Source organism: Meriones unguiculatus, chromosome 11, assembly GCF_030254825.1.
Source record: "Meriones unguiculatus strain TT.TT164.6M chromosome 11, Bangor_MerUng_6.1, whole genome shotgun sequence".
In the NCBI taxonomy this organism is placed as follows: domain Eukaryota; kingdom Metazoa; phylum Chordata; class Mammalia; order Rodentia; family Muridae; genus Meriones; species Meriones unguiculatus.
In genome coordinates, this window is record NC_083359.1 from 19,465,595 (window position 1) to 19,491,251 (window position 25,657).

The following is a 25,657-nucleotide window of genomic DNA, read 5'->3' on the forward strand; positions in this document are numbered from 1 at the left end:
TGTCTTTCAAAGTTCAGAAGAAGGAAAGATGTCTAACAAGTATGTTCAGTTTTAAATTGGCCAGCCATGGCAGCCCATATTTTTAATCCCAGGAGCCAGAACCACAGCAAAGACTGTCGCTTTGAAATTCTGAGTTCCAGGATGGCCAGGCCTCTGTCAATAGACCCTGTCTCAAATGGGGAATTTGAACTAGTTGAGGTCATTTCCTGTACATACTTGCTTTGATCTATACAATTGGGTCTAACTACACAGGCTTAACAGTCAAGAAAGCAGGGCCTTCCTCCTGCCTCAGCCTCCTAAGAGGGGATTAAAGGCTGCTGGCTCACCTCTTCTGATCCACCCTACACAACCAGGTTGTGATTTAATGACCACTTAGAGCTTTATAAAGGGCCAGTTCTCCACACAATGCTCAGTCTCCAGAATCCCAGGGAAGAGAACACAGCTCTACCTCCTCACTCCACACTCTCAGCCACCAGGACTCACTGAGCCTCAGTTCCAAGACCCTGTGGAGCAGATCAGGCCTCTGGAGAGTAATGCAGGTGACTTGTAGTGGTGTGAGTGAGTGAGTGATTGTGTGTGTGTGTGTGTGTGTTTGGAGGTGGGAGGAGAGGACACCAACTACATACTTAGAGCTTTATAAAGGGCCAGTTCTCCACACACTGCTCAGTCTCTAGAATCCCAGGGAAGAGAACTCAGCTCTACCTCCTCACTCCACACTCTCAGCCACCAGGACTCACTGAGTATCAGTTCCAAGACCCTGTGGAGCAGATCAGACCTCTGGGCAGTAATGCAGGTGACTTGTAGTGGTGTCTGTGGAGCATGGTTGTTGGGAGGAGAGGACACCAACTGTCATGATGTGTTGAGGGTGTCTGGTGTGTCTGTCTTTCAGTACCTCTCAGAAATGATATAGCCCAATCTATGGGGTGTCTCTGGCATGTGTCTCCTCCCTTCCATGGGAACATGACATCATTTGGTTTCCATTCAGAGAGCCTCATGGAAGGTGTTGTGGACTGTGTTCAGAGCCTTGACAACATGGCAAGACTTGGTTATCTACCATGATCATGAACCTGCCTCCAGGATTCATTTCCACAGGGTTCTCCTCCAGTATTCATGGGAGGCCTTCCCTGCTTACACCAAGGTTTCCCCATAGGTGACAGAGAGGAGTCCTTTGTATTCATGATGCTGGCTCCAGCATCCACTCACACCTAAGAGACAGAGATTCCTCTAGCAGGAAAAGGGCTTTAATATTTTCTTTATTCACTTTTCAACAGACACAAGAAAACCAAGGTGAACATTTGAGAAACATCACCATGGAATCCCAAGTGGGATGGAGTGAGAAGAATGCAAGACAAAGACCCTCAGGCATTCAGAGGCAACTCTGAGCAAAACCCCAAAATCTTGTAGCATGTTTCATTTTTTTTTAATTTTTCATCAATTACACTTCATTCATTCTGTATCCCCCCATAAGCCCCTCCCTCCTCCCCTCCCGATCCCACCCTCCCTCCTTCCTCTGCATGCATGCCACTCCCCAAGTCCACTGATAGGGGAGGTTCTCCTCTCCTTTCTGATCTTAGTCTATCAGTTCACATCAAAAGTGGCTGCATTGTCCTCTACTATGGTCTGGTAAGGCTGCTCCCCCCCAGAGGGAGGTGATCAAAGAGCAGGCCAATCAGATTATGTCAGAGGCAGTCCCTCTTCACATTACTATGTAACCCAATTGGACTCTGAACTACCCTGGGCTACATCTGTGCAGGGGTTCTGGGTTATCTCTATGAATAGTCCTTGGTTGGAGTATGAGTCTCTGGGAAGTTCCCTGTGTTCAAATTTTCTTGTTCGGTTGCTCTCCTTGTGAAGACCCTGTCCTCTCCAGCTCTTACTATTTCCCAGTTCTTACCTAAAATTCCATTCATTCTGCCCAACAGTTGCCCATCAGGCTCAGCATCTGCTTTGATAGTCTGTAGGGCAGAGGCTTTCAGAGGCCCTCTGTGGTAGGTTCCTAGGTTGTTTCCTGTTTTCTTCTTCTTCTGAGGTCCATCCTCTGTGCCTTTCCAGATGGGGATTGGACATTTTAGTTAGGGTCCTCTCTCTTGCTTAGTTTCTTTAGATGTACAGGTTTTAGTGGGTTTGTCCTATGTTGTATGTCTATATGAGTGAGTATATGTGTGTCTTTTTGCTTTTGGGACAACTCACTCAGGATGATCCTTTCCAGATCCCACCATTTACCTGCAAATTTCATGATTTCCTTATTTTTCATTGCTGAGTAATATTCCATTGTGTAGATGTACCACAATTTCTGCATCCATTCTTCAGTTGAGGGGCATTTGGGTTGTTTCCAGCTTCTGGCTATTACAAATAAAGCTGCTACAAACATGGTTGAGCAAATTTCCTTTTTGTGTACTTGAGCCTCTTTTGGATATATGCCCAGGAGTGGTATGGCTGGATCTTGAGGAAGCGCTATTCCTAGTTCTCTGAGAAAGCGCCAGATTGATTTCCAGAGTGGTTGTACAAGTTTACATTCCCACCAGCAGTGGAGAAGGGTTCCCCTTTCTCCACAATCTCTCCAGCATGTGTTGTCACTTGAGTTTTTGATCTTGGCCATTCTCATGGGTGTAAGGTGAAATCTCAGGGTTGTTTTGATTTGCATTTCCCTAATGGCTAGTGAGGTTGAGCATTTCTTTAAGTGCTTCTCTGCCATTCGGTATTCCTCTACAGAGAATTCTCTGTTTAGCTCTGTTCCCCATTTTTTAATTGGATTACTTGGTTTGCTGCTTTCCAGCATCTTTAGTTCTTTATATATACTGGATATGAGTCCTTTTCCAGATAAAGGGTTGGTGAAGATTTTTTCCCAATCTGTAGGCGGTCGCTTTGTTTTGATGATGGTGTCCTTTGCTTTGCAGAAGCTTTACAGTTTCATGAGGTCCCATTTATTGATTGTTGCTCTTAGAGCCTGTGCTTTTGGTGTTCTGTTCAGGAAGTTTTCTCCTGTACCAATGACTTCTAGGGTATTTCCTACTTTTTTTCAAGCTGATTTAATGTGTCTGGTTTTATGTTGAGGTCTTTGATCCACTTGGACTTCAGTTTTGTGCAGGGTGATAAGTATGGATCTATTTTCATTTTTCTACATATAGACATCCAGTTGGACCAGCACCATTTGTTGAAGATGCTATCTTTTTTCCATTGAATGGTTTTGGAGTCTTTGTCAAAGATCAGGTTTCCATAAGTGTGTGGATTTATTTCTGGGTCCTCTGTTCGATTCCATTGATCCACCATTCTGTTTCTATGCCAGTACCATGCAGTTTTTAAAACTGTTGCTCTATAGTACAACTTAAGATCAGGAATGGAGATACCTCCAGAAGGTCTTTTATTGTAGAGGATTGTTTTAGCAATTCTGGGTTTCTTGTTATTCCATATGAAGTTGAGAATTTTTCTTTCCAGGTCTGTAAAGAATTGTGTTGGTAATTTGATGAGCATTGCATTGAATCTGTAGATTGCTTTTGGTAAGATGGCCACTTTTACTATGTTAATCTTGCCAAGCCATGAGCATGGGAGATCTTTCCATCTTCTCATATCTTCTTCTAATTCTTTCTTCAGAGATTTGAAATTTTTTTCATACAAGTCTTTGACTTCCTTGGTTAGGGTTACTCCGAGGTACCTTATGTCATTTGTGGCTATTGTGAAGGGTGTTGTTTCCCTAATTTCTTTCTCAGCCCTTTTGTCTTTTGTATACAGGAGGGCTACTAAATTTTTTGAGTTAATTTTGTATCCGGCCACTTTGCTGAAGGTGTTTATCAGCTGTAGGAGTTCCCTGGTAGAGTTTTTGGGGTCACTCACGTATACTATCATATCATCTGCAAATAGTGATAATTTGACTTCTTCCTTTCCAATTTGTATCCCCTTGATCTCCTTCAACTGTCTTATTGCTCTAGCAAGGACTTCCAGCACTATGTTGAAGAGATATGGAGAGAGTGGGCAGCCTTGTCTTGTCCCTGATTTTAGTGGGATTGCTTTAAGTTTCTCTCCGTTCAGTTTGATGTTGGCTCTAGGCTTGCTGTATATCGCCTTTACTATTTTTAGATATGTGCCTTGTATCCCTGATCTCTCCCATACTTTAAACATGAATGGATGTTGGATTTTGTCAAATGCTTTTTCAGCATCTAGGGAGATTATCATGTGGTTTTTTTCTTTCAGTTTGTTAATATGGTTTTCCGTATATTGAACCACCCCTGCATACCTGGGATGAAGCCTACTTGGTCATAGTGGATAATATCTTTAATGTGTTCTTGGATTCAGTTTGCAAGTATTTTATTAAGTATTTTTGCATCAATGTTCATAAGGGAGATTGGCCTGAAATTCTCTTTCTTTGTTGAGTCTTTGTAAGGTTTAGGTACCAAGGTGACTGTGGCTTCATAGAATGAGTTTGGTAATGTTCCTTCTGTTTCTATTTTGTGGAATAGTTTGAAGAGAATTAGTGTTAGCTCTTCTTTGAAGGTCTGGTAGAATTCTGCGCTGAAGCCATCTGGTCCTGGGCTTTTTTTGGATGGGAGACTTTTGATGACCGCTTCTATTTATTTGGGGGATATAGGACTATTTAGTTGATTTACCTGGTCCTGATTCAGCTTTGGTAAGTCAAATCGATCAAGAAAATTGTCCATTTCATTTAGATTTTCAAATTTTGTGGCATATAGACTTTTGAAGTAAGTCCTAATGATTGTTTGGATTTCCTCAGTGTCTGTAGTTATATCCCCCTTTTCATTTCTGATTTTGTTGATTTGGGTGGTGTCTCTCTGCCTTTTAGTTAGCTTGGCTAAGGGTTTGTCGATCTTGTTGATTTTCTCAAAGAACCAGCTCTTGGTTTCATTGATTCTTTTAATTGTTTTATTTGTTTCCAATTGATTGATTTCAGCCCTGAGTTTGATTATTTCCAGCCGTCTACTCCTTCTTGGTGTGTCTGCTTCTTCTTTTTCTAGGGTTTTTAAGTGAGCCATTAAGGTGCTTGAATGAGCTGTCTCGAATTTCTTCTTGAAGGCACTTAGTGCTATGAACTTTTCTCTTAGCATTGCTTTCATTGTGTCCCACAAGTTTGGGTATGTTGTGTCTTCATTTTCATTGATTTCTAGAAAGACTTTAATTTCTTTCTTTATTTCTTCCCTGACCCAGCTGTCATTTAGTAACAAGTTGTTCAGTTTCCATGTGTGTGTAGGCTTTTTGCTATTTCTGTTATTGTTGAGGTCCAGCTTTATTCCATGGTGATGAGACAAGATACACGGGATTATTTCAATCTTCTTGTATCTGTTGAGGCTTGCTTTGTGACCCACTATATGGTCTATTTTGGAGAAGGTTCCATGAGGTGCTGAGAAGAAGGTAAATTCTTTTGTGTTTGGGTGTAAAGTTCTGTAAATGTCTGTTAGGTCCATTTGATTCATGACCTCTGTCAGAGACATTGTTTCTTTGTTTAATTTCTGTTTTGTTGACCTGTCCTTTGTTGAGAGTGTGGTGTTGAAGTCTCCCACTATTAATGTGTGGGGATCTATATGTGCTTTAAATTTTATCAATGTTTCTTTAACAAATGTGGGTGCTCTTGTATTTGGGGCATAGATGTTCAGGATTGTGATGTCTTCCTGGTGGAATTTTCCCTTGATGAGTATGAAGTGTCCTTCCCTATCTCTTTTTATTAATTTTGGTTGAAAGTCTATTTTATCAGATATTAGAATGGCTACTCCTGCTTGCTTCTTGGGTCCGTTTGCTTGGAAAGTCGTCTTCCAACCCTTTACCCTCAGGTAATGTCTATCTTTGTGTCTTAGGTGTGTTTCTTGTATGCAACAGATTCCTGGGTTTAGTTTACGTATCCATTCTGTTAATCTGTGCCTTTCTACTGGAGAGTTGAGTCCATTGATGTTGAGAGAGATTAATGACCAGTGGCTGCTAGATCCCTTGATTTTGATGTTGGCTGTGGTCATCATGTTGTGTGCTTGGTTGCTTTTTGTTTTACTGAAGTGAGGTTATTTATTTCCTGTGTTTTCTTGAATGTAGCTAGTTTTCCTGGGCTGTATTTTCCCTTCTAGTGTCTTCTGTAATGCTGGATTTGTTTGTCGGTATTGTTGAAATTTGTTTTTGTCATTGAATATCTTGTTTTCTCCATCTATGAGGACTGAGAGTTTTGCAGGGTATAGTAGCCTGGGCTGACATCTGTGTTCTCTTAGGGTCTGCATGATATCCGTCCAGGCCCTTCTGGCTTTCATAGTCTCTGTTGAAAAGTCAGGTGTGATTCTAATGGGTTTGCCATTATATGTTACTTGGCCTTTTTCCCTTGCAGCTTTTAGTATTTTTTCTTTGTTCTGTGTACTTATTGTTTTGATTATTATGTGGCTGGAGGATTTTCTTTTCTGGTCAAATTTGTTGGGTGTTCTGTAGGCCTCATGTATTCTAATTGGCCTCTCCTTTATCTTGGGGAAATTTTCTTCAATGATTTTGTTGAAAATATTTTCTGGGCCTTGGAGAAGGGAGTCTTCTTTTTCATCTATACCTATTATTCTTAGGTTTTGTCTTTTCATATTGTCTTGGATTTCTTGGACGGTCTGTGTCAGGAATTTTTCGGATTTAACATTTTCTTTGACAGATACATCGATTTCTTCCATTGTATCTTCTACACCTGAGATTCTTTCTTCCATCTCTTGTAGTCTGTTGGTTATGCTTACCTCTGTAGTTCCTGTTTTCTTCCCTAGATTCTTCCTTTCTATTATTTCTTCCATTTGTGTTTTCTTTAATTTTTCCAATTCTATCTTCAGGTCTTGAGTTGTTTTGTTTACTTCCTTCACCTGTCTGATTGTACTTTCCTGTTTTTCTTTTAGTTCCTTCAACTCTGTTTCTTTTATTTCATTCAGTGTTTTAAGCATTTCCTTTCTAAAGGCCATAAACTGTTTGGCTGCAGCTTCCTCTATTTCTTTACGGATAGCAATATTCTGTTTGAGTTTATCTTCCTCTATGTCTTTACGTATCTTATTTGTTTCCTCTGTTATCATCTTCATGAGCATAGTTGTTAGGTCATCTTCTTGGATTTCAGTTATGCTGGGGTGTCCAGGGCTACTTGCCCCTGGGTAACTGGGTTCTGGAGATGCCATATTGCTCTGTCTTTTGTTGCTTGAGCTTTTACGCTGGCCTCTACCCATTGTGCTATCTTAGGTGTTTGGGGTTATTTTCTGGTGGTTCCTGGGGATCCTGTGGTGGAGAGAATCTCCTTTGCAGAAAGCTGGTTTTTCCTGAAGGATGTCTTCTCAGCTTTTTGGGTATAGTCCCTGGATGGCTGCTGTTTTTTCAGGAGTTGCTCACCTCAGGGATATAGACCTGAGTGGTAACTATGGTCTTTGTTAGTCGAGAGGGTTCTCCTCTCACCCAGGGAAGTCCTGAGAGCAGCTGCCCTGTTTCTGGGTTTCTTGTTGTAAATTTAATGATCAGCTGCTGTGACCCAGTTGGACATCAGGCGAGCAGCAACTGTTTGTGCCTGTTTCTGGAGCACAGCTGAATGATGGCCCCACTGGTCTGCTAGTCTGCTAGACTTTTTCTAGGGAAGGATTGGGTGATTTAAGTCAGAACAGTTTCCTTCCTTCCCTGTGGATTCTCTGGAGACACGGACTCCCAGTGTCTTTTTTGCCCTGGTGCACACTGCTCAGTGTCCGCCAGCTGGCTGGCCACAGAAACTGCCTGTGCCTGGAGCACAGTTGAGTGTTGGCGGCTCAGTCTCCGCCAGCTGTCTGGTGCACAGAAACTGCCTGTATCTGCCTTTGCGGCCTTTGGGAGCCTGGGTGCCTCCCTAAGCTGGGTAATTTTCCGGGGTGTTGGCTGAGTGCTCTGAGATCAGACCAGCCGTTTCCCTCCCTGTGTGTTTGCACCAGATAGTGAAACTCATTCGCTGGTTCCCTGGTGCCCACAGTTCTATCTCAGGCAGCGAATCAGGCGTGCAGGCAGGCAGGGCTCTGTGCCGGAGCCTGGGTCTCAGGCTCTGGCTCTGGGTTGGGTCCTGGGGTGCCCGTGGAACCCGAGGTTTTTCCAGGGGATGTCTGGGTGACCTAAGGCCAGTCCCAATCGTTTCCTGTAGCCTGGGGTTATCTCTCGACTGAAAATTCCAGTCTCTGATAGTGTGGTGCGCACGGTTCAGTCTGGGACCGTGACCAGAGACACTGGCTTGTGGCTCTGGGCTGGGGCTGGGGCTGGCGGCCAGCAGCCAAGCATCTGGTGGAACCGGAAATCTCTTCCGTGGTTTAGCCGGGTGAGTTAAAAGCTGATTGAATCCCCCACCGTGGGGTATCCTCTCACCTGGGAAACACAATGACTGTGTTTTATGGCCGCGAGTTCTGATTACTGGTCACTGTGCTGCTCCTGCTGCTGCTGCTCAGAATGAGAGTCCTCCTGGCACCGCCATCTTGCCATGTTTCATTTTTTGAGACATGCCGCCTTAGGCAAGATCCCAGATGTGAACACCTTTACCATGTGCCACAAGGACAGACTTGTGGTTGGGGGGGAGGGTCCGTGAATTCTGTTCTTCTTGCATGAGATCCAAAGTCTCAGAGCCTGTGTGTGCCACCAGGGGAGGGAGGTGGGTAGAATCTAGTTAATGACAGCATCCCTAGGTAGCACTAGTCCTATGTGAGCCCTTTCTGTTCTGCAATACATTTTCTATAACTGAGGACACCTGCAGTTGCAAATGAGTGTCCTCAATGCTGTTGAGAGCAGGTTAGAGGGTAATCCTGGGCTAGCAAGTGTTCTGTTGTAAATGGTAATTAATATTTACTATTGGTTTATCTTCTGCCAATGCTGCTGTTGATCCTAAATTGTATAACCAAATCACCACACAGAGACTGGGTTTTTAGTTAACCTAGAACATAGTGCTGGGCAATATTTACTCCCTCCCAAACCTTCAAGCCCTCAGTTTCCTAACATTTAGATTTCCCACATTATACTTGCTTTCTGTAATTTTAGGTTTGGTTCATGCTCCACCTCCTCCAAGATCTCTCCTCCAGCTCTGCTCTCCTTTCTCTCCTCCTCTCTCTCCTCCCACTCCTTTCCCTCCTTCTGTCTCCTCCCCTCTTTTCTGTCCTCTGGCACCTCCCTGCTCAACATTGTATGTAGTTGCTTTATCTTTGTCATGTTTACACAGGAGTTGAGACAGGATGCTTATAATGAGTATCACAATGCAATATCCGGATTGAAACCAGAGAGTTGGGGGTGGGGAAATCAGCGTTTGAATTAACAAGGGTAAGGCCTATACATTTTAAAAGAACATTATACCGACAGTGTTCCTAATGTCTTGGTGACTGAATGAGTTGCCTTTGCAATCAGAGTGCAGGAAGAATCCCTATGTTAAGGTGTGTAAATGGGTGGCATCAAAGGCACTCATCGCAGCCCTGTGTTCCTTGCAGGTCCTTCCAGTCGCTCATGGACAGACTCTGAGATCAGGATCTTCCTGATGGAGTGGGAAGGTGTTGAACAGCAAGTTGGCCACCCAGGCAGGAAGGTGCACAAGAAGACCAGGGCTCTGTGCCAGCGCCTCTCTCGGTGGGGCCTGAAGAAGAGCTGGACGAGTTGCTTCTACTTGTTGCTGAGCCTGCAGGATCTGCACAGGATTCTTTGTACTGAGAGACCAAGGGTGCAGCCCCTGTTTTCTCCCTATAGGGAGGCCCTGTACAGAATCCTGGGCCCCCATGTTCAGGAAAGCCCTGTCCCAGGTTAGTCTCTTCTGTGTTCATTCCCCTTTCAAGTCCCAGAGAGAGCAGCCTGAGCTGGCCTGTCCTCCATGAGCATAGAGCAGAGTCTACCCTGCAGGGAATCCCCATTCTCACAGGCTTCTCTGGCAGAGAGCAAAAACCAAGGTCTGTCTTGCTCTTGGTGTACTTTCCACTGTCTACCCAAGGGAATAGAAATCGGACATGTTCAGGGTGGACCCAGACACACAGGACAGACCATTGCATAGCAGGACTCAGGGAGAGTGAGTATGCCTTGCTTAGGAGCTCTGATTCGTCTTCCTTTCAGGTCCTCTTTGTGATGGGTCTGGTGACCCCCAACTCTCCATGTATTGTCATCCTTTCTGGAACCAGCCTTGGGACTATGGTGTCCCTGTTCCTTGTGCAGAGCTTCAAGGGAACCCAGTGCCTATGATGTCCGAGGAGGATTCCCTGTTTTCCAGATGGAAGCCCTGGAACCCCGACTACGGTCTTTCAGCTCCACACCTGCATCCTGCCTCTGTGCCAGGAGATTCAAGCTTCCAGCAGCCCTGGTCCACTGCAGAATAACAGCACCCAGGCCTTCAATGAAGACTGTGCTCTTTGTTAAATTTTATTTTCTGACAAACCTCAGAATCCTGCAATAGTGTGGCTGTGTCTATTTCCCTCTTCTACCTCATAAGAGAATCAAGTGTGAAATTAAATAAATGTCTCCAATGTAACTCTCCTGCCTTGTCTTGGTCACTTCAGTGGGGTCCATGAGTGAATAGGGGCAGCCAATAGCTCTTTGTAGAGGTTCATTTCCTGCTGTCCTGGGACTGGCCCTCTCCAGTCTGTCTCTGTCTAACTTTGGCCTGGAGTTTTCTCTCCCACCAGGGCAACCTCTGCTTAAATAGTCAGCTGCTCGTGCAGTTTTCAGTCTCTAGTCCTCTTGGTATAGAATGCTTCTTTCATATTTCACAGCCTCAAATTTCCAGAAGTTAATGGAAAATGATATAAGTGGGACATATCTCGGTACCATAGGAAGCACAAAGGCCATGCTTTATCGAGTATGATACAAACAAACAAACAAACAAACAAGGAAACAGAGGATGAGTCTTATGATCAGAAATTGTTTCTTAGGACAGAAAGAAAGGTGAGCAGAGAGTTGCTTTGAGACTCTGCCCAATAGTCTCACATCCTTGACCATTTAGTCCACAGAAGGTCACACTGTTTCTTATAGTTTGGGAGCTATGGTCCTGTTGGAGGAAGTGTGTCACTAAAGTTAAGTGTTGATGGTCCCAAGCCACCTGTCATGTCACAGTTCTCTGCTGTTTGCCTTTGGCTCAGGGCTCGAGTTCTCCATCTGCCCTTTATCTGCTCCACCTTGGATGACTTTTGTTTCCAGTTCCCTACTGGTTCTATACGGGGAACATGAAATTTTGGTTTAAGAGTGGGGAGTCCTCTTATTTATCTATAGTACCTTGCCAAATATAACATAGGCAAAGCTGTATTCAGTCACCCCAAGTTAAGGCTTGCTGGGATTCCCAAGAAGCCCTCAGCATAATTTGAAAAAGAAAGAAAGAAAGAAAGAAAGAAAGAAAGAAAGAGATAAATAAACAAATGAGAGAGAAAAAATAAGAAAAGAAAATCCTCAAAACCAAAAGTTCCAAAAAACCTCCAGACAACCCAATACCTGAGCCCAAATCAAACTAAAAGAATAAAATATTCATCAGGGGTTTCCTGAGACATTGGTGGCCTAGGAAGCATATCCTGATATGGTCCTGTCATGGCAACTCCTTAATGTGGTGCCTTGAGGAGCACCTGGGCAGCAATGCCAGACCAGTGAGGACACACCACCAGTCCCAGGTCATCCTTCACTGAGAGAGAGCAAGCCAGCCAAGGGTCCCTGCAACCCTGTCTCCAAAAGGAGAAGAAAAGGGACTGAGGCCTCTTGTCTTTGAGGAGTCCATGCACAACTGATTCCCAGTTGCCTCTCTCTTGTCCCGGGGCTTAAAAGCCACATTAAGATCTCCTAATACATTCCAACCCCGATGATCTAGTGGAACCAATTCATTTATTCATTTTTTTCTAACCTGTACCACATGATATAAGTGTGTGACTCCTAACTGTAATCCCAGAAACTGAGGGGTCCTGGGAAAAGGGGTCAAAGTTGATGCAGTTCTCTGCTTACAGAGTTGGTCCCAGGGTTGTAATGGGATCCATGGGATACTATCTCAACAAACCCAAACCAAAAAAAAAAAAAAAAAAAAAAAACCCAGCAAGGACTATAAGGATTGTATTGGTTTTTGTTTTTTGTTTTTTGTTTTTCTACCTTTGAACATAAAGATGTGGTTTTCTGCTCAAGGTGTTTGCCCAGGTCTCCCCTCAGGTTCTGATGTATTAGAGTGAATCCAGTGGCATCACCTTCATCACATCATCTGAAGAAGAGCTAAGTGGTCTTGTGGAAGGAGGATGGGCTCAGGACACAGGCATTCAGGCTGTTAACAGTGCTCAGATGAACTGTTTTCTTTTGCCCTGTTTTTGGAGACAGATTTCCCTCTGTTTAGCTCTGGCTCTCCTGGAACTTAGATCTGGAGACCAGTCTGGCTTGAACTGAGAAATCTATTTCCTTCTGCCTAACAAATTCTGGTCTCAACGGCTTGTGTCCCACAGGCTAGGTATGCCATGAAGTGAGTTTCCTGGGCAGCCCTCTGAGCCCATCTTGATGTATGTGTGATCTCTGCTGTTCTGGAGGGCCATATCTGGGGCAGGGTTCAGGCTACCTGCAGCTGGGGGGTGTGTTGCTGTCTGTTGCCAGTGTTAAGACTGAGAGCTGAGGGGATGTCCATGCCTGCTGCCTGAAGCCATGTGAATGGGAGGGACTAGCACTGCCACCTGAGACCGTATTTATGTCCTCGGCCTGCGGAGCTGCCAAAGGCTATGCTAGTGTCCATGGTCTTTGCTGCGGCAGAGAGCCCTGTTGATGTAAATGATATGTATGGCCATTGGAGATCCTGCTGAGATGCTTGGCACTAGCTGAACCTGCACACTATGCGGATGACCGTCGTCCGTGCCACCACTGACTGTGTAGGTTAGGAAGCTACTTTTGCAGTTATAAGGGTGACTGTGGACTCACAGTTGACAAAGAATAAGACAGAAAGCTGCTGTGATGACCCCAACTTCCACCCTAAAGAATGTAGCAGCCTGGAAAGAGAGCCACCAAAGAGACCCCAAAGACTTGTGCTTTGGATGCAGAAGCCTAACCCTCCATAACTGATGACTTCTGGCAGAGGAGCAGGTGTGGAAGGACACCGTTTTCGTTGAGGGGGTAGGCACTGACCATACTCCACTGAGAATATGAACAATACAAAGGGGACTTGTATGATTTCTTCTTTGTCTTTTGGAGGCAGAATTCAAGAGGGTGGTGGTGGGGTAACACCTTAAAGAAATTGAAGAGTTTCAGTTAGCTTGAATATGCTTCCATTTTGAAATAAAGATCTTGACTGGGAACTGAATTCAGGTACCAGGAAATATCACAGAATGTACACCTGGCAGAAAACAAAGTTAACTCTCCTAGCTACAGCCTCCAGGAAATATAACAGAATAAATGCTTCATGGAAAATCAATACAAACTCCCTGGCAATAATCAATTGGAATAGGTTGAAAATAGGGTTTGAAAATTCTATCCAACATTTTAGATATGGTGTAGAAAAAATAGCCACCGTGATTATATGCCTTAGCTATTGTGATTGTATGCCTCAGAAAAGGTCAACCTGCCCTGCTAAACTTCACCCAATTCTGTAATGCCAAGACTTGTGCCCCCCTGCTTGCTGCTATGTAAACCCCCTGATCACAGACTTTTCCTTTAAAAATCCTGTTCACTCACAGCTTGGGGTCCCACTTCTCTACTGCTGCATCAGAGAGACTGGGGTCCTGAATTCGATCACTCTCATAATCAAGCCCTCTTGCAATTGCATCAAGTTGTCTCCTGGTGGTCTCTGAGGGTCCTGTGAACCTGGCATTGCATTTGGGAGCTTGTCCATCCAGGATGCCTCAAGACCTCTAGGACTCCCTGCCCGGAGAGCTTAATCCTGTGGATCAATGTCTTCTATGTTGTCTGTCTGCTTTAAATGTTTTTTTTTTTTTTTTTTTTTTTGGTTTTCTGGTTGTTTTTTTGTTTGTTTGTTTGTTTGTTTGTTTTTGCCTTTATTCTTTGTTTCTTATCTGAAAAATCTAGAGGTGCTTATGGGAGTGGCCAGATGTAGGTATGACGTGTCAAAGCTTAGGCTGGGGGGGATGTTTCAAAAGATGTTTTTTAGCCCTGTAAAATCTGCCTCCTCAGAACCCTGAGGATAGAAAGATCATAGTGACGATCTGTTTCTGCCTCCTTGAAACTCCTGGGATAGGGGGACTGGAGTGAGGACTGGCTTTCTGGACCTTCTGTGGCAGAGAAGTCCAGGTTTTCAGTTTTACTTGGTTTCTCTGTGTGATTGATTTTTTTCTTGGTATTGTGCCCGGAGTTACTGTTTAAGTTTTGTGATTAATTGTTTGTGGTTTTGTGTCTACTTGAGAGTGCTTGATTCTACTTTTGTCCAAAACTGTGGCTGTTTTTGTTTCTGTGAATTGAGTTTTATCCTGGGATATTAGCCCAGGTATAGGCTATGAGTTGTTACCTTTGGTTTCCTTTATGTCTGAGATGGCCCGTTCTTTTCTGTGTAGGAGTGATTTACTATTTGTTGAAATTGTTCTCCTTCCTTCTGTGTTCTCTTGAATTCTCTTGATGAATAGACTGACTGACGATATGGGACTGAATACTTCCAAGAATACTTTCTTGACTTGGTTCTGACTCATTTTAGAGAGGTTAAAGCTAGAGCTCAGGGTCTTTCAGTTGATGTGAGGAAAGGAAAAATGATGACTTTCTGCAGCTCTGAATGGCCCACCTTCAATGTGGGCTGACCACCAGAAGGAACCTTCCACCTTCCCACCGTCTTAGTGGTAGAAGATAGAGTTTTTCAGAAAGCACGTGGGCACCCAGATCAGGTGCTATATATGGTAGTTTGGAAGGACCTGGTGACTCATCCACCTCTATGGATTAAGCCCTTTCTGATCCCCACTAACAATTGTCTTCAATACGATCTCCAGAACCAGAGGTCACTGCTCTGGTGACTGAGACCAAGAAAAAGGATCCCAAAAGTGCCCCTTCAACTCCCTCTGCTCTCCTTTACCCTGTTTTGCAGGACAGAACTCCAGAGGAAGCCATTTTTCCACCATCTCCACATAGACCTCCGTCCACCCTTTACTCCCTCAACATGGACACTTTAACCAGGTCGGGACCACCATCTGGCCTGGCACAGAGGACCCAGATATGCCAGGCAGTCTCTCCCTCTGGAGTGACAGAGGCAGATTCCATAGTCCTTCACCTATGGGCCAACTCTCTCTGATGCAGCAGTTTAGAAGTGGGACCCCAAGCTCTGAGTGAACAGGATTTTTAAAGGAAAAGTCTGGGATCAGGGGGTTTACATGGCAGCAAGCAGGGGGTGGGGCACAAGTCTTGGCATTACAGAATTGGGTGAAGTTTAGCAGGGCAGGTTGACCTTTTCTGAGGCACACAATCACAATGGCTAAGGCACATAATCATAATGGTTAAGGCATATAATCACAATGGCTATTTTTCTACACCATATCTGAAATGTTGGGTAGAATTTTCAAACCCTATTTTCAACCTATTCCAATTAATTATTGCCAGGGAGTTTGTCTGTATTTTCTATGAAGCATTTATTCTGTTATATTTCCTGGAGGTTGTTGCTAGGAGAATTAACTTTGTTTTCTGCCAGGTGTACTTTCTGTGATATTTCCTGGTACCTGAATTCAGTTCCCAGTCAAGATCTTTATTTCAAAATGGAAGCATATTCAAGCTAACTGAAACTCTTCAATTTCTTTAAGGTGTTACCCCACCACCACACTCTTGAATTCTGCCTCCAAAAGACAAAGAAGAAATCATACAAGTTCTCTTTGTATTGTTATGGAGGGTTAGGCTTCTGCATCCTTAGCAAAAGTTTTTGGGCTCTCTTTGGTGGTCTCTTACCAGGCTGTTACATTCTTAAGGGTGGAAGTTGGGTCATCGCAGTAGCTTTCTGTGTTGTTTTTTTTTCAACTGTGAGTCTGTTCATCCTTACAGCTGCAAAAGTAGATTCCTCCCCTACAGTCAGTGGTAACACTGACCATGGACATCCCCATGGAGTGAGGAGTCAGCCTTTACCACACACCACAGCAGGGTCTCCAGTGGCCATACAGATCATGAACATCAACCAGGCTCTCTGCTGTAGCAAGGACCATGGATGCTAGCATAGCCTTTTGAAGCCCCACAGGCAGAGGATAGGAACATGGTCTCAGGTGGCAGTGCTGGCCCCTGCAATCCACATGGATTCACGCAGCAGCTTAGACCATGGACATCCCCTAAGACTTCAGCCTTAACATGGACAATACACAGCAAGACATCCCACAGCTGTAGCCTGAACCCTGACCCAAACATGGCTGTCCACAAAAGCAGACATCATACACATATCAGGATGGGCCCAGGGGGCTGCCCAGGAAACTCACTTCATGGCATAGCTGGCCTGTGGGACACAAGCCTGTCAGCCCATTTCTTGTTAGGCAAAAGGAAGTAGATCTCTGAGTTCAATGAAGACTGATCTTGAAGATTTTAAGTTTGTCTGGGTATAACTCCATTTGAAAATAAAGAGCCATCTCTACTGGGAGCTGCATTCAGGTACCAGGAAATATCAAAGAATGTACACTTGGCAGAAAACAGTTAGCTCTCTTAGCAAAAGCCTCCAGGAATTAATACAGAATAAATGTTTTATAGAAACTAAGACTATATCCCTGGCAATAATCAGTGAGAATCAGTTGGAAATTGGGTGGGAAAATTCTCCCCAGTGTTTCAGATAGTTTAGAAGAATAGCCATTGTGATTATATGTCTTAGCTATTGTGGTCATATGCCTTAAGTAATTGTAAATATGTGCCTCAGAGAAGGTCACCTCACCACTCTAAATTTTACCTAATTCTATAAAGTCAAGACATGTGCCCGTCCCTCCCCCCATTTGCTCTCATGGAAACATGTGCCCCCTGCTTTCTGTCATGGACACCCATGCTCACAGACTTTCCCTTCAAAATTCCTACTCACTCAGAGCTCTGGGTCCCACTTCTCTGATGCTGTGTCAGTGAGACATGGGACCGGAGTTTGATTGCTCTTGTAATAAAACTCTCTTGCTCTTGCATCAAGTCATCTCCTGGTGTTCTCTGAGTGTCCCGTGAACCTGGCATTACATTTGGGGGCTTGTCAGGGATGCCTCAGAAACTCTAGAACTCCCGACCTGAAAAGCTTAGTTCTGCGGGTAAATGTTTTGTGTTGTCTGTCTTATGTTTTTTGTTATATGGTTTTGGTTAAGCTTCAGTGGATTAGGGGGCAGAGAAAGACTTGTGGAAGACGTTCAGACAGCCATCTGACTAAGGGGGCATCAGAGATGTCCAGTCCTTTCATCAGTAATCAGTTTAACCCTCTGAAACTTCTGTGGCAGGGAAGATGGAGTAGAGATCAGTTTTAGCCTTTCTGGAACTTCTGTGGCAGACAAGTTCAAGAAAAGCTAGGTTTTTGGTTTTGCTTTGTCTCTGTGTGTGATTAATTATCTCTTGCATGATGTTGTGCCAGGAGTTACTGTTCCACTTCTGGGATTAATTGTTTGTGTTCTTCATTTTTAGCTGTTTTTTGCCTGTGTGATTTCAGTTTTGTCTCAGGATATTAGCCCAGGTACAGGCTGTGATTTTTTTGTCTTTAGTTTTGCTTTTGCCTGAGACAGCCCGCTCCTTTTCTGTATGATTTACTGTTTGTTGAAACTGTCCGTTTTGAGCCTTGCTCATCCAGGGAACTCAAGTCAAAATCCCAATTCACATGATAAGAGAATTAGTAATTTAAAAGGACTGGAGTTCAGGACATTGTGAAATGCTCGCACTCTTCCTTCAACCCACTGTTTTCTGGTATATTGAAATAAAAAATGCAGCATACAAGAGAAAAAAAATTATCTGTTTCATTTCCTTGGTTTCTTTTTGATGAAAAGACTGACTAACAATATGGGATTAACTTGGTTCTGACTTACTTTGGAGAAGTTAAGACTAGAGCTCACAGTCTTTCAGTTGATGTGAGGAAAGGGAAAATGATGACTTTTTGCAGCTTGGAATGGCCCGGCTTCAATGTGGACTGACCCTGTGGTGGAAATTAGGGTCTTTCAGAAAACATGTGGTCACCCAGACCAAGTGCCATATATTGTAGTTTGGAAAGATCCACCTTCATGGATCAAGTCCTTTGACCCCCACTAATGATTCTAGTTCCACAGGCTCTCTGAAACCAGAGGACACTGCCCTGGCTCCCTCTCACCCCCACACCTTTACTCTGTTTTTCAGGATGAGACTCTCATGGAAATAATTTTTCCACCTCCTCCTCCTCCCACTCCACAGCCAGGTCTGGCACCTTTTTCCAGGTAGGAACTACCATGTAGCCCAGTGCCAAGGTCCCAGAGCTGTGAGGCAGCCTCTCCTCTGATGAACCAGGTAACTGGAGAACTCAGAATGCCAAGATCTCGGACAAGTCTAGGGATTTTATCGATGTTGTTGAAACTGTTCTTTTTACCCACCAGCCCACCTGGGATGATTGTGAGCAGCTTTTAAAAGTATTGTCTGCCATAGAGGAGCTCTTAAACATTATTTCAGAACTGTACAAAATGTCCCAGACACTACAGGAGTCCCAACCACAGATCAAGCCCACATTGATGATTACTTTCCCTACAAGAGGCCAATTGGGATTACAACGCATCTTCGGGTAAGAAACATCTCCTACACCAGCCTCTGTTGGCAGGTCTCAAGGATGCCACAAGATGGTCCACTGATGTGCCAAGATGTATGATGTGAGACAGATAACAGATGGAAGTCCAGCTGCCTTTTTTCATAGATCCAGAGAAGCCTGGACATACAGGTATGGTTGCTTTGGCTTTCATTAATTAGTCTGATCCAGACATAAAAATGAAATTACAGAGAAATGAGAGAATAAGAAAAATGACACTGCAAGATTGAGTTGAGTAACTGGGAGAATGTACAATAACGGGGATAGTTCTGAAGAAAAACAGTTATGAAACTTCCCAAGTTATGGCAAAGAAGGTACTGAAGGACATTTTGCCCATGTATGGCTTTCCTCACATGAGAAGATCAGAAAACGGACCAGCAAATGTGTTGAAGTTAAGTCAGAGTGTAGCTAAGTTTATTGGTGCAGATTGGAGATATAGGCCGCAAAGGTCAGGAGAGATAGAGAAAATAAATAAAACATTAAAAGAGACCTTCAGTAAACTGACCTTATAGACTGGCGCTGACTGAGTGATGATCCTCTCCTTTCCGTTTATAGGGTTAGGAATTCCCCTTACTAGCTAGATTTAACACACTTTGAGATTATATATGGGATGTCAGCCCCTATAGTACCCAACCTTCAGACTGATGCTACTGCTGAAATTGATACAACAGGTTTTGAAAAATGTTGAAGGCTTCTGTGCAAGCAGACAGCTCTTAGAGGGGCAACAGCAGCTTCTCAATAAGAAAGCTGCAAGCCTTTATGGTCATAAATATTGCATTCAATAGGTAGCAAGATGTTCCTCCCTTGAAATTACAGCTAAAGCGAATAAAATTAAGATTTATACTTTGGTTTGTTTGTTTTGGATATATAAGGTAACTATGTTTTATATATATCAACATATATGTTTTTGTCTGATTATGGTTTACTAAATGTATTAAGACTTTACATAATTTTTGTCCTGTCTTAAAAAAAAGGTTTATAAAAATCATAAGGTTTGAAACTATAAAATATTAAAACTGTACCTCCATGTGTTTGTATACAAGAACTTTTCTTGCTAGCAGCCAACATCAAAATAATACACTTGGTATTGATTTTAAAAGTACTGAAATGTTTGCAGTGAAAAAATTTGATTTTGACCTTTAAAATTTTGGTTATATTTTCTGACTTCATTTCTAAAATGGGTAACTTATTTTGATATTACAAAAACAGGTTTAAAAATTATGTTTAAGGCTAAGACATATTTTGAAGTTCATCAGGCATTTTAGACAATGAACTTGGGCATTCTAACAGGGCAATTGAAAGAGTTTCTCAATTCCTTGGAGATGGACAAAAGACTTTGGGATTCATTTTGTTAATTTTACCAAATGAAACCAAGCCATATTAGTTGAGCCAATTAAGAAAATTGAAGTTTTTATAATATATTATGTCAAAATGATAAAATAATGAAAAGGGTTCTGATAAAAATTTTATATGGTCTAAAAATCAAGAAAAGGTCTGGCTCATTCAAAAGAATGGAGCTGAGATCTGAACTTGCTGGACGCTGACATGATTGCTCACTGCCTCCTCGGATGGATCACCTATCCATAAGTTTCTGAGGAATGCCCCATTGCCCAACCTTTGGCTGGCATTTCAGCCTTCCTAGCCCCTGATGCCAATGGTTCTATTGTCAGCGCTGAAGCAGTTTCAGAAAAGGAGATCCTCGGCCCCAAATCCCACCTAACAGGCTGAAATCCTAGGTCCAAGGGGACTCCCTGACATTAGCTATTATCTTGGGGACCTGCTGAGCTGGAGCAGAAACTAGTACGACAATACTTGATTACAAAGCCAGAATTCTAACAGCTCCAAGGCAGGATCTTTTGCTTTTGGTCATTATTGGATCATGCCTAAAAAGTTGTTAGGATATATTAGGCAAAGACTAGGGACTATACAGTCGATGAGTATAAGAACCCAGTACCAGCAGTTTGAGGCTGACCATGGACTGTAAGAGCCCAAGATTGGCCTCTTTAATAACAAGAAAAGGGGGGAATGAAGAGTTTAAGTTAGCCTGGGTATAACTCCATTTGGAAATAAAGAGCCTTCTTGATTGGGAGTTGAATTCAGGTACCAGGAAATATCAAAGAATGTACACTTGGCAGAAAAGAAGGTTAACTCTCCTAGCAACAGCCTCCAGGGAGTAATACAGAATTAATGCTTTATAGCAAATAGATAATCTCCCTGGCAATAATCCATGAGAATCGGTTGGGAATCCGGTGGGAAAACTCTCCCCAACGTTTCAGATATAGTTTAGAAGAATAGCCATTGTGATGATATGCCTTAGCCATTGTGGTCCTATGCCTTAAGGAACTGTGGTTATGTGCCTCAGAGAAGGTCACCACGCCCCTCTGACTGTTACTTAATCCTGTACCATCAAGACATGTGCCCCACACTCTGGGCTGTCATGGAAACATGTATTACACTGATTGCTGTCATGGAAACCCCTGCTCACAGACTTTCCCTTCAAAAATCCTGCTCACTCAGAGCTCAGGGTCCCAATTTTCTACTGCTGTGTCAGTGAGACTTTAGTCCTGAGTTTGATTGCTTTTATAAACCAGTCGTCTCCTGGTGGTCTCTGAGGGTCCCATGAACCTGGCATTACAGTCTCCAGATCTAAGTTCCAGGAGAGCCAGAGCTAAACAGAGGGAAACCTGTCTCCAAAAACAGGGCAAAAGAAAAAAGTTCATCTGAGCACTGTTAACAGCCTGACTGCCTGTGTCCTGAGCCCTTTCCCCTTCCACAGGAGCACTCAGCTCTTCTTCCAGATGGTGTGATGAAGGTGTTGCCACTGGGTTCACTCTAATGCATCATGGTCCCCATATATAATGATTAGGGATCTAGAAGCAAATGTCGCCCAAGGCAGGGCAGCTAAAGGCCAGATGGAGTACTCAAGGAAAACAGCAGAGAACTGTGACATGACAGGTGGCTTGGGACCATCAACACTTAACTTTAGTGACACACTTCCTCCAACAGGACCATAGCTCCCAAACCATAACAAAGAATGCAACCTTCTGTGGACTAAACGGTCAAGGATGTGAGACTGTGGTGCACATTCTGGAAGCACCATTCTGCTCACTTTTCTTCCTGTCCTCAGAAACAATTTGTGATCTAATACTCATCCTCTGTTTGTTTGTTTGTTTGTTTGTTTGTTTGTTTGTATCATACTGTATAAAGCATGGCCTTTGTACTTCCTATGGATTTGAGTTATGTCCTACCTCACACCAGTTTCCATTGCCTTATGGAAAATTTGAGGCTGTGAAACATAGAAGAAGCATTCTGTGCCAGGAGGGATAGAGGCTGAAAACGGTATGAGCAGCTGAGTATGGAGGCAGATGTTGCCCTGTTGTGAGATGAATCCCCAGGTCAAATTTAGATAGACACAGACTGCAGAGAGCAAGTCTCAGGACTCCATGGAATGAACCCCTACAAAGAACAATTGGCTGCCCCTCTCTACTCATGTATCCCATGGAAGTGACCAAGACAAGGTAATAGAGTTACTGTAGAGACATTTATTTAATTTCACATTTGTTTCTCATATGAGATAGAAGAGAAAAATGGACACAGACACACAGTTGCATGATTCTGGGGTTTTTCAGAAAATAAAATTTTCTTCACTGAGTGCCTGGGTACTGTTATTGTGCAGTGGACCAGGGCTGCTGGAAGCTTGGGTTTCCTGGGACAGAGACTGGATGTAGGTGTGGAGCTGACACCAGGTAGTCAGTGTTCCTGGGGTCCCATTTGGAAAACCGGGAATCCTCATGGGACATCATGGGCACTGGGTTCCCTTGAAGCTCTCTACAGTGAATACGGACACCATAGTCCCAAGGCTGGTTCCAGGGAGATTGACAGTACATGGAAAGAGGGGGTCACCAGACCCATCACAAAGAGGACCTGAAAGGAAGAAGAATCAGAGCTCCTAATCATGGCATCCTCACTCTCTCTGAGTCCTGCTAAGCAATGATCTGTCCTGTGTGTCTGGGTCCACCCTGAACATGTCCGATTTCCATTCCCTTTGGCTGACTGTGGAAAGTACACCAACAGACAAGACAGACCTTGGTTTTTGCTCTCTGCCATAGAAACCTGTGGCAATGGAATAACCTACAGGGTGAACTCTGCTCTATGCTCATGGAGGACAGGCCAGCTCAGGCTTTTCTCTCTGGGAATTGAAAGGGGAATGAACACAGAAGAGACTAACCTGGAACAAAGCTTTCCTGGACACAGGGGCCCAGGATTCTGTACAGGGCCTCCTTATGGTGAGAAAACAAGGGCTCCACCCTTGGTCTCTCAGTACAAAGAATCCTGTGCAGATCCTGCAGGCTCAGCAGCAAGTAGAAGCAACTTGTCCAGCTCTTCTTCAGGCCCCACTGAGAAAGGCGCTGGCACAGAGCACTGGTCTTCTTGTGCACCATCTTGCCTGGGTGGCCAACTTGCTGTTCAACACCTTCCCACTCCATCAGGAAGACCCTGATTTCAGAGTCTGTCCATGAGCTACTGGAAGGACCTGCAAGGAACACAGGGCTGCGATGAGTGCCTTTGATGCCACCCATTTACACACCTTAACATAGGGATTCTTCCTGCACTCTGATTGCAAAGGCAACTCATTCAGTCACCAAGACATTAGGAACACTTGCTTGCTAGCCCAGGATTTCCTTCTAACCTGCTCTCAGCAGCATTGAGTACACTTATTTTCAGCTGCAGGTGTCCTCAGTTGTACAAAATATATTGTAGAATAGAAAGGGCTCACAGAGGACTAGTGCTACCTGAGAATGCTGTCCCTACCTAGATTCTACCCACTTCCCTCTGCTGGTGACACACACAGGCTCTGAGACTTTGGATCTCATGCAAGAAGAACAGAAAGCAGGGACCCCCCTCTACAAGTCTGTCCTTGTGGCACAGCTATTCACATCTGGGATCTTTCCCTAAGGCGGGATGTCTCAGAAAAAGGAAACCTAATAGAAGACTTTGGTTTTTTAGTGAGAATACTGAATACCTGAGATTCTTTCTTCTGCATTCTTCCCACTCCTTCCAACTTGGGATTCCTTGGTGGTGTTTTTCAAATGTTTGTCTTGCTTTCCTCTTCTCTGTTCAAAAGTGAATGAAGAAAATGTTAAAGCCGTTTTCCTGGTAAAGGAATCTCGGTCTCTTAGGTGTGAGTAGATGCTGGAATCAGCATCCTGAAAACAATGGACTCCTCTCTATCATCTATAGGGAAACCTTGGTGTAAGCAAGGAAGGCCTCCCATGAATACTGGAGAACCCTATGGAAATGAAGCATGGAGGTAGGTTCATGATCATGGTAGTTAACCAAGATTTTCCAAGTTCAGAGCCAAGTCATGGCTCTGAACACAGTCCACAACACCTTCCATGAGGCTCCCTGAATGGAAACCAAATGATGTCATGTTTCCATGGAAGGGAGGAGACACATGCCAGAGACACCCCATAGATTGGGCTATAACATTTCTGAGAGGAACTGAAAGACAGGCACAACAGACACCCTCAACATATCATGACATTTGGTGTCCTTCACCCCCCCAAACCCAGCCACACACACACACACACACACTATGCCACATCACCTGCATTGCTCTCCTTACGTCTGCTGTGCTCCACAGGAATCGGGATTCAGCGAGTCCTGGTGGCTGAAAGAGTGTGTGGAGTGAGGAGGTAGAGCTGTGTTCTCTTCCCTGGGCTTCTGGAGACTGAGCATTGTGTGGAGAACTGGTCCTTTCTAAAGCTCTATATGGTAATTTAATGACAACCTGGTTGTGTAAGGTGGATCAGAAGTGGTGAGCCACCAGCCTTTAATACCTTCTTAGTATGCTGAGGCAGGAGGAAGGCCCTGATTTCTTGAATGTTAAGGCTGTATAGAAAGACCCAATTGTGTGGATCAAAGCAAGTATGTAAAAGCAATTACCTCAACTAGTTCAAATTCCCCTTTTGAGACAGAGTCTATTGACCTAGGACTGGCCATCCTGGAACTCACAATTTCAAAGCAACAGTCTTTGCCTTGGTTCTGGCTCCTGGGATTAAAGATATAGGCTGCCATGGCTGGCTAATTTAAAATTGAACATATTTGTTAGACATCTTCCCTTCTTTTGAACTTTGAAAGAAAACCTGAGACCTACAGAATGCTTTTAGTCCATTATTTGGTAATTAGAAATGGTCTCTCAGCTGGTCATGGTCACCCATGCTTTTAATCCCAGCACTCAGAAGGCTGAGTCAGCTGAACCTCTGTGAGTTTGAGGCCAGCCGGGGCTACACATTAAGTCCAGGACAGCAGGGCATCTGGTACAGAGAGAAAGCCTGTCTTGACAAACCAAAAAAGAAGAAGAAGAAGAAGAAGAAGAAGAAGAAGAAGAAGAAGAAGAAGAAGAAGAAGAAGAAGAAGAAGAAGGATCTCTAATCTTGTAGCCAACCCATAATAATTGAGGAAATGGGGTTTGTTGCACAATATTTGATCCAGTTGTGATCCTGAATGTTGTGAACTGCAAAACCTTTTTTATTGTTTGGTTGATCGGTAACACACACCTTTAATTCAAAAGTTTTTTGTTCTTTTAAACATGTGTGTGGTTCGTCTAGCCCTAGCACAATCCTTTAGTCCAAGAGCTCTCTGTATACTGGATCTAATAAAGTTAGGTTCAAGAGCTCTCTGCCTACTGGATCTAACCCTAAGTCAACAGGCAGAGCAAGAAACCAGCTGACAGGATTAAGGAGTACGAGGGACTTTGCGTTGGGGGGTATTTAAAACAGATTGGAGAAGGAGGGGCTTTAGCTAAACCTCTGGCTTTAGCTCAGGCTTCAGCAACTCAGTTCCTTGGATTTTGGGCTTGGATTAGGCTTCAGATCCTCAGTTCACTGCCTTTTTGGGGCTTGGTTTTTTTTTTTTTTTTTTTTTTTTTTTGGTTGTTTGTTTGTTTTCCTGGGCTGTCATTTGTACTAGTGAGACTGTTGGTTTTTTCCATTCAGACCTGATCAGAGAAAGAAGGTCAGCTGGGTGCTTTCTCTGCCTCTCTGTGCTAGCAGGTTTTCACCCCTG

The 25,657-nt window shown here is 43.8% G+C and overlaps 1 protein-coding gene and 1 pseudogene across 1 annotated transcript; one reads left to right on the forward strand and one right to left on the reverse strand.

Annotated features, from left to right (window-relative positions):
* Positions 1-9,367: 9,367 nt before the first annotated feature.
* On the forward strand, positions 9,368-10,283 carry LOC132646538 (putative uncharacterized protein MSANTD5). The gene is made up of 2 exons (XM_060365072.1): positions 9,368-9,719; positions 10,024-10,283. Exons 1-2 carry the CDS (start codon positions 9,368-9,370, stop codon positions 10,281-10,283), a joined length of 612 nt encoding a protein of 203 aa, XP_060221055.1.
* Positions 10,284-22,213: 11,930 nt separating this feature from the next.
* Positions 22,214-23,169, reverse strand: LOC132646539 (putative uncharacterized protein MSANTD5; annotated as a pseudogene).
* Between the last annotated feature and the right edge of the window lie 2,488 nt (positions 23,170-25,657).

What these genes read in the sequence shown, in the direction of transcription:
- LOC132646538 (XM_060365072.1), top strand. Translation starts at nt 9,368, where the DNA reads ATGGGTGGCATCAAAGGCACTCATCGCAGCCCTGTGTTCCTTGCAGGT. An exon ending in TCAGGAAAGCCCTGTCCCAG is followed by an intron (nt 9,720 to 10,023) that starts GTTAGTCTCTTC and finishes TCTTCCTTTCAG; the next exon opens with GTCCTCTTTGTGATGGGTCT.